Genomic DNA, 8887 nt, shown 5'->3' on the forward strand with positions numbered 1-8887 from the left:
ATTCCCTGATTGAAAATTTAGATCGGGTGAGATGACTAAGTAATTAAAATCAACCTGATAATTAATTCAAATTCAAATTAATTTCAAAGTTATTTTAAAACTTAATTTCAAAATCTTTTAAAATTTAAATTCAAAATTATTTGAAAATCTTTTCAAAATCAATTTCAAAATTATTTGAAAAATCTTTTCAAAATCCTTTAAAATTTATTTGAAAATCTTTTCAAAATCATTTTAAATTTTAAAAATTCTTTTAAAAATTATTTGAAAAATCTTTTCAAAATCATTTCAAAATCCTTTAAAATTCTTTTAAAATTTATTTGAAAAATCTTTTCAAAATCATTTCAAAATTTTAAAACTTTAATTTAAAAATTATTTGAAAAATCTTTTCAAAATCATTTCAAAATCTTTAAAACTTAATTTCAAAACTTCATTTTAAAAATTATTTGAAAAATCTTTTCAAAATCATTTCAAAATCCTTTAAAATTCTTTTAAAATTTATTTGAAAAATCTTTTCTAAATCATTTCAAAATCTTTAAACTTAATTTCAAAACTTAATCATTTCAAAATTATTTTAAAACTTAATTTGAAAAATGATTATTTCAAAATCTTTTGAAAAATCCCTTGAAAAATTAATTTCAAAATTATTTCAAAACTACTTAAAAATTATTTGAAATATCCTCTTAAAAATTAATTTCAAAACCCTTTTCAGAAGTTATTAAATTCTTTGAAATTCTAAACTCAATTAATTTTTAAATCTTCAAAATAATGGTCACTTATTTGGAATTCTAATTGATATTTTCAATGTTGTAAATTAAAGTAAACTTCATCTCAGTGAGATGGAAAATTAGGGAAATAATTTTTTAACCTCTCATGCTTGAACTCCTGAACTCAAAAATTTATTAAGGCATTAATTAAGGGGGAGTGATTTTGAGTCGGTTTTAAAATTAGTTTTTCTTTAAAAAATTTTGACTTGACCTTAAAATTAAAAACTATTTTTGACATATCTTCGAAAATTCAAGCTATTTTTAACTTAACTTTAAAATTAAAATTATTTATGACCCGACTTTTAAATTATAACTCCTCTATAAGCTAAATGTTTTCAAAGCTAAGTACTTAATTAAGTTTTCTCTAACTAAAATTAGTTAAATTATTTTCTAAACTTAGTTACTTGGCAAGATATTTTCTCAACGCAATCATTTTTAAGCTGAAAACATAGCTAAGTATGTTCAAATTTAGCTAAATATATATTTTTTACTAAGTTACTGTTTAAACGCAATCACAAAAATATATTTCTCAACGCAATCACAAATATTTGCTAAGTTACTGTTTAAAGACAAAATACTTTATCTTAGCTAAAAGTATCTCTCAAACTAAAGGAAGAAGTTTGCTTTCAAAATTATGATTTCACCTAGCTAAAAGTCTTACAAGAAAAACTAAGTGTTTATCAAAAGTATGCTTAACCCTCTATTTTTCTCTTTGAAAGATAAGATTGAAAATTATCTTTGAAAGTTAAGCTAAGGCCTAGATTTTCTTCACTCTCTTGGGTATTTTTGATATATGGCAAAGGGGGAGAGTAGGAAGAAAGTCAAAGAAAATTAAAGAAAATTAAAACGAAAATTTTGTTGTGAATGTGCCTATGCTTTATTTATGCTTGTGCTTATTTATGCGTATCTTTATTGTATTTTTACTTAACTTTGAATTTCGGTTGCCATAATAAAAAAGGGGGAGATTGTTGGTGCAATAAGCATCCGACGATCGAACCTCAGTTTTGATAATGGCAAAGGGATTCAAAGTTAAGGTTCCTTGTTATCTAACGTGGTTAAATAAGGTTTCAGGAAAGTCCTAACTGCGGTTAGGCAGGGAAAAATCCTAAGGGGGGGTAACCTTAGGTCCTAGGGGGTGGTAACCCTAGGTGAAGGAAAATCCTAAGGGGGGGGGGGGTAACCTTAGGTCATAGGGGGCGGTAACCCTAGGTGGAGGAAAACCCTAAGGGGCGGCAACCTTAGGTCCTAGGGGGCGGTAACCCTAGGTGGAGGAAAACCCTAAGGGGCGGCAACCTTAGGTCCTAGGGGGCGGTAACCCTAGGTGGAGGAAAATCCTAAGGGGGGGCAACCTTAGGTCCTAGGGGGCGGTAACCCTAGGTGGAGAAAAACCCTAGGGGACGGTAACCCTAGGACCTAGGGGGTGGTAACCCTAGGCAGAAAGTCCAGTCGGTCTGGAGGACCAGACTGGCATCAGGTAAATCTCCTGAGTGGAGTAGGTGAGGACGCGTTCCCCGCAGAGGGAACAGTAGGCGTCGGGTCGACCTAGGGTTTCCGGTTGGAAACCCGAAGTCAGACTCGGACAGTCCGGAGACTGTCTATACTTCATTTATCATATTTATTGTGCTAACTTTGTGTTGCAGGATAGTGTTTGGGACTAACGTATCTTGCAGGTGCAAAGGAGCAACCTAAAGCCTCAGATGAACAGTGTCCGAGGCGCCTCGGGTGCAAAAGCTGACCTGGCTGCGAAGCTTCAATGGAGGTGCCTTGTAGGAGGTTTAAGGGGCCTTGAAGGAGGTTTAAGGCGCCTTGAGCAGGGTATAAGGCGCCTTAAACAGATGAAGTTCGACCAGTTCAAGTTTCATCCACGCGGAGGACTCGGCAGCATGGAGGCGCCTTGAACACCCTTTATAAGGGGGTTTCGACCAGCACTTCAGACAAGCTTTCCCTTTTCAACGTGCTGCTAACAAAGTCATTCCGAAGTGCTGCTGCGACATTCCGACGACCCGGAGCTTCAATCTTCTTCTTTCTTAAGTTGTCGGTACAAGTTTATTTCAATACTTTCAGTGTAATTTGTAATTTCTATCGTGATTATAGTTGTTGCCCACCGGAAGCGATCAAGGATCGCGGGCCTTCAAGTAGGAGTCGCCATAGGCTCCGAACGAAGTAAAAAGCTTGTCTCTTTGTGTGTTTGTTTACTTTCCGCTGCGTGTTTTAACTCCGATAATTTCACGATTCCGATAAACGTACAAAATAGCCACGAGCGCTATTCACCCCCCCTCTAGCGCGGTCTCGATCCAACATCTGGCCATTTATTGATGTGGCAGCTCATGGCGTTTAGATGGGGTTCGGGCGCCTAGATATGAATAAAACTTTATCTGCATCGACGACGGCTCACAACGTCTAAACTTATCCTGGTCCAGGCGCCCGGACGAGGATGACATGCCCCCGTTCAACAACTCATTGAGGAGACAACCCTAGGGTGCCCAAGGGGTCTGGACTCCCAGATAAGTTTGGGTGCTCTAACTGTTAGAGCGCCTGGACTTGGTCTAGACGCCTGGACAGTCAACACCTAGTTGATTGTTTGGATGTTCCTCCATTCCAACTCCATTCGCTTGTGTGATTTCCACCATCCAGAATTAGGCTCACCTGAACCCATCTTCCAATCTTTTCCTCAAGCAATCTTCTACTTCAGATTCTCATCCCTCGGAAACACCAGACGCTTCCTTCTCATCTGCCAGCATACTCTTCTGCAAGACCTCGTCCCTTAGAAGCATTGAGCTTGTCGACTTTTTACTGTACCATCATTCTCACTAGTTGTGTCTTTTATTCGACTTCTTATGTTCCTAAACTCCTGTATACTTAGACACAAGGATCAAATACACATGATCTAACTTGATCTAGTTGATCATATCAAAACTACCATGAGGTACTTATACAATCAACTTCTAGGGTTAGCAATCAACTGATTTTAGTTCTTGAGTGAACAAAAAGTTTGGAACTCGATTGTTCAACTGAACTTGTCATAATGAATCGACTACTAGGGTAGGCAATTGACTAATGCTAAGGTGGATGGAGTTGTTGGGTTGACAAGTCATTTTAATGGTTGAAATATAGAGGATCAATCAATTGATTGGAATCGACTAATAGGCAGAAATCAACCTGACATCAATCCTATAAAAGAGGATCCATGGAAGATTGAAGATGTTAGTTCTTGAGGGTTTGGGAACAAGGTGTTATTGAATTTCTAGACCATCAAAAGGCAATTTAAAGCGACAAAAAAAGTCCAAAGCAAGATTCTTGTAAACAAGTTTTTCATTGTATTTGTTCTTGTATATTTGTATTCTTATTGTCTTGTTTGTAAGATAGTAAGAGGTTTCTCTACCTCTGAATAATATCCAAGAAGGAGAAAAGATTAGTAGTGATAGAACGTTATGACTAGACCTTAGATGTAGTAGTCTTGGGAAGCTGTGAACCAAGTAAATCTTGGTGTTGTGCTTAAGCTATTGATTTCTCTTCAATTTTTTACTCCGAAACCTAATCAATGCAAGAGTTATTCACCCCCTCTAGCTTGTATCAGTCCCAACATTCTTGACCTCCAATCACTTAAGAACAGTTTTGATTGGTTGGAACTCACAGTACTCCTTCAACACAAAGTTAGTCTAACATACAAATATAATAGATGATCATTGTTAAGAGAGTTACAATTGTATATCAACCTTCACCTAGAAATTTCTATTGGTTTCTTAGACAAGTTGACAATTAGCGCAAGTCTACCCTTGTCCTAGAGTGAAGACATTCGTCAAAACCTTCTATACTAGAATGTTCTCTCTTGAACTTACCTTTCTTATGACTTCTTACCTTTGCCAAATGTTCAGTTCTATAGACCATTTGGATTTTCCTGCCATATGTATGATTCATCAAACCCATTTAGAATTTTCATGTCTGGTGTTTAGTCCTCTTGAGCCACCAGGACTTCACTTGCTTAGTATTAGGTCCTCCTGACTTAGTAGAGCTTCTCTTGCTTGTTGTCCGGTCCTTCAGACTCACCACACCTTTTCTATCAAGTTCTTTGTACCTGCACACTTAATATACCAATTATGACATATGATGTCTAACTTTAATCCTTTACACATCATAATATAGATTTGATCATCTAGTTATATCTGCACCAATAGAGACCACAAGCTTGTAGTGTTAAAATAAATAAGTAATAACCCTTTTGATCCATCAATATCAATATGACAAATAAAAAATCAAATTTCCTTCTTTTCATTAAATTTTTGTGTTTATATTTGTAATATGAGAATAAGAAAGTATGACAATGAAAATCAACTTTTCTTTCTTTTTGATTAAATTTTTGAGGTCTGGAATTGTAATACGAGAATAAGAAATAGTTAGAATTTGGAGTAATTTTCACCTCTACTAATATTGAGAATGAGAAACATTTGCCCCGGGCAATAGTACAACGACAAAGCGCATTCTCAGTTTCTTAGATATCTAAAAATCGAGTTTCAACTTTGGTGAATTAATAGATAACTTTTTTTTAATGGATAGTTGACTTAAAAATGCTGGGCTAATGGGCCACCAGCTGGGAGCGCTTCCCAATTTATCATGGTAGTCAGTGGGAAACATTCGTGGGAATGGATCGGGCATCCTTAAGATTAGTCGACATAAGTTGAATACCTAGTGTCAACTAAAAATAAAGAGAGATAGGGAAAACTCCACTTGATTTTGTTGAAACAATTATAATGGGAATATTGTCTTATTACGAATTTTATAGAACACTTCAAATTACAAGTCAACTTAGAACCAAAAGAATCTTACTTATAAGTTTCTTGTTATCTCTTGGTACAGGCAATGATAACTTATTTGTCTTCAGCCTTTTGGATCACCAACTATCCCATTAGAGGTGATGGTGTGATACAATAATCTTGCATCTCCAATCATCTAACTATTGTAGCCACTATCCAAATAACATGATTTTTGCACTTCTTGTTGCCCACTTATGCAAGAGATAAGTTGGTATTATTCATTTTTATATTCGTACCAATAGGAAACCTCACATCTTGTTGTGTAATTTATCTTTAACTCATAATTTTTTTTTGTTTGCTTTGCTTTTTGCTTTTTGCGTTTTGCACTTGCAACATTGTGATTGAAAATAACCATTTTACTAATCTCCTTCTTATCTATATTCATTGTCTTCATTTTTCTTTTGTCTCTTGTCATTCTTTTGATGGAAAACTCGTCTACCTCTTTTTTGCTTCTTCTTGTCTCAAGTAGACTTTGGCATGTGAAGTTTGATCCAGAGGTTGATTTAAAATGATGCTCAACCTTGCCTTGTTCCCGGCGCGAACTAATTAGTTCTTAAAAACCATAAGTAGAGAAATTCTTGGATTCTTCTACTGAAATGATAATATGATCAAACTTTAATTTGTTGGAATACTTCACGGACCTTTCAAGACAATTTTATTTTATTTTTTAAACTTCTAACTTGATCAACAATTTGGTAAAATAATTTAGAATTGTTCCTAGGAGAAACGTAATTTTAAGGGTCCTCGCCAAGAAAATAAATGCTAGTGGAAGTGTCTATCAAGATGTTCATGAAGACCAAGTGGATAGCCAGGATCCATCTTCTAGCAGAAACAAATCATACTAAACTCTCTTGTTTTCATGTGGACCATGGAAGACTAAGCTATTTATGATCGATTAAAAAAGTATACAAGCTCAATGATAAGAACTTGACAAACTGAAAAGTCATGGGTTTAATAAAAAGTCATCAAGGAAAGGAACCTTAGACGTTTGATCTGTATTAACTTTCTACCGAGGCTTTTCTATACGAAGAAAGGAATAAGAAAAAAGAGATTAAACTAAACCATTATTCTCAGTAGACAACTAAAAAACTCAATCAAAGATGGTTTCATTTCTAGTTACAATTTTTTTTTACTTTCCTTTTACTAGAGATCGAAAACGTGAATCCATTGCTGTCACAACATCTACTGAATTTTGGTGAAATATTAACGTTGTTCTGCATATTCCTTTGAAACGAATTGGAAATTTTAAATCTGGTTTACAAATTGTTTCAAGTAATTAAACACCTATCGTTTCAATTCCAAGTCTAAAGAAGGCTGATACTGAATAACATCAATGTTAGGATGGTTGTTGGACCTCTCAAGCCAATAAGGTTGGCATTTCAAAATCAGGGTTATGAAACTGACAACCGAACAAGACATGACCAATTGATTCATACATATAGGGGATGATTCTGATCCAATTGCAAGAACAAGTTGTGCAAGCTGATCCTGTGATCGCCTGCTGCTGACCCATCAATCTCTCAACCATTTAGATTGTCCTCCAAAAGAAGAATTCAGAATACGACAAGTAAAGGCCAACAGACTTATGGTAGGTATACTTGAGAAGATGAATAGTTCGCTGTCACATCCCTTTCCAATGCACCGTGTTTCGAAGATCAACACCCAATTATATAAAAACATAAATATCCCCTCAAGTCAACATATCTTGTTCCTGATTTTTTTTTTTGGGGCTAAAATCCAGTGCTATTCCTTGAGCTCTAAGAGGAAGAGAATCTTTCTAGTTCTCAATTTTTGGTGACAAGTAGGTATTTTATACAGATATACAATATACCTTCTCTTTTGATTTCCTCTGCGTGTTTCGAGATTAAGTTTCTTGAGGAGGAAGATCTAGACAAAGAGGGAATCGCAACTAAGGGATGAACACCAAGGCTTTGACCTTTGCCACACAGATCATGGTGATGGCCATCCTCATCTCGGTCGTGCTTCTATTTGTGGGCATTGGTGTGCTGGTGCTGATCCATCTCTGTATCGTTGGCAGAGCATTCCAAAGGGGCTTCAGGACCATGGCAAGGCCTGATAATGACAGGAGGGGTTTGACGCCAGCTGAACTGGAGAAGCTTCCTTGCTATGAATTCGAGGCTGACGAGAAGATGAGTGACACAGTGGATTGTGCTGTGTGCTTGGACAGCTTCGAGGTGGGTGACAGGTGCAGGTTGCTTCCACCATGCAGCCATAGCTTCCATGCTCAGTGTGTTGACTCTTGGTTGCTCAAGTGCTCGGTGTGTCCGATATGCCGCGCCAGCGCCAGGAAGGCAACTGATGAGGGATGGCCTGGGAATTTCGGCGGTAGTGGTGTAAATGGGGGGGCTGAGATGAGGGAGCGCCAAGTGGTGGTGGTTGGGGTAGAATTTGATCAGCCGGTTGATCACGCTTCCTCTTCTCGGTAAACATTTTCAGGTCCAAATTCTCTTGACTGTGTCACTATGTCAATAGAATTTTGAAAGCAAAAAGCTGGGTTAATATCTCTCCCTCTCTCTTTGTTTTTCATCCTTTCCAATTCATCTTTATTTTCTTTCCTCTCTCAGCGGGACTATAATTGTTGTTAAAACTAGCTAACTAAGCTGGTTTAGGGAGGATCAGAACATGTGACATGTTCAGAATTGATACTTTAAGCTTCTTCTTCAACGGGATTTGAGCGTTTTCCTACTCTCATGTGTCCTTTCACCAGCCTGCCAAAATACAACATAATCATCTATTTCTTCTGCAATGCAAAGATGTGATGATGGAAGGACTTAATATGACAATGTCTGGGAGCAATTTTTGTTGTTGGTAGTGTATGTGTGACTCGTTCGGGCATGAACTGGTCAATTCATGGACGACTTGGCATGCGAGTTGATAAGTTGGAGACATGAATCATGATTCTCTCTTCAATTTATCAATGTACTTCTTAAGGTAATTAAGCCACCTATCTAGGTGAACATATTATTTCAAATATTGAGGCATCCCTTTGGGTATACTCACAATTTTGATAGATGATGATTCCACAGAAATTCGCTGCAATTCTTATGTCATTGGAGTCACTCCTTCAGGTTAGTCATCTTGAAGACGTAGTTGTAGAACTTAGTTGACACACCCCTTTAGCAGTTGACTCACCCTTTTGAGAGTCTTTTTTTTCGACTATAATTGTCAAAATTGGATGATTCACATGGTCAGATAGTCGTTGACACATAACACCAATTTGGTTTAGCTATAAAGTTATGATGAGAGATGGATACGCACTTTAAGACGATATTATTCCACCTAAGAGCATAC

At 36.5% G+C, this 8887-nt stretch overlaps 1 protein-coding gene across 1 annotated transcript; it reads left to right on the plus strand.

Annotated features, from left to right (window-relative positions):
- Nucleotides 1–7283: 7283 nt before the first annotated feature.
- LOC121973285 (RING-H2 finger protein ATL74-like) lies at nucleotides 7284–8281 on the plus strand. Its single transcript, XM_042524812.1, has one exon. The coding sequence runs from the start codon at nucleotides 7492–7494 to the stop codon at nucleotides 8020–8022; it is 531 nt and encodes a 176-aa protein (XP_042380746.1). The 5' UTR covers nucleotides 7284–7491; the 3' UTR covers nucleotides 8023–8281.
- Nucleotides 8282–8887: the final 606 nt, after the last annotated feature.

The sequence above is a fragment of the Zingiber officinale genome, chromosome 4A (assembly GCF_018446385.1).
Source record: "Zingiber officinale cultivar Zhangliang chromosome 4A, Zo_v1.1, whole genome shotgun sequence".
Lineage (NCBI taxonomy): Eukaryota > Viridiplantae > Streptophyta > Magnoliopsida > Zingiberales > Zingiberaceae > Zingiber > Zingiber officinale.

Excerpts from the sequence above, each read along its gene's own strand:
- LOC121973285 (XM_042524812.1), top strand. The coding sequence starts at position 7,492 with ATGAACACCAAGGCTTTGACCTTTGCCACACAGATCATGGTGATGGCC.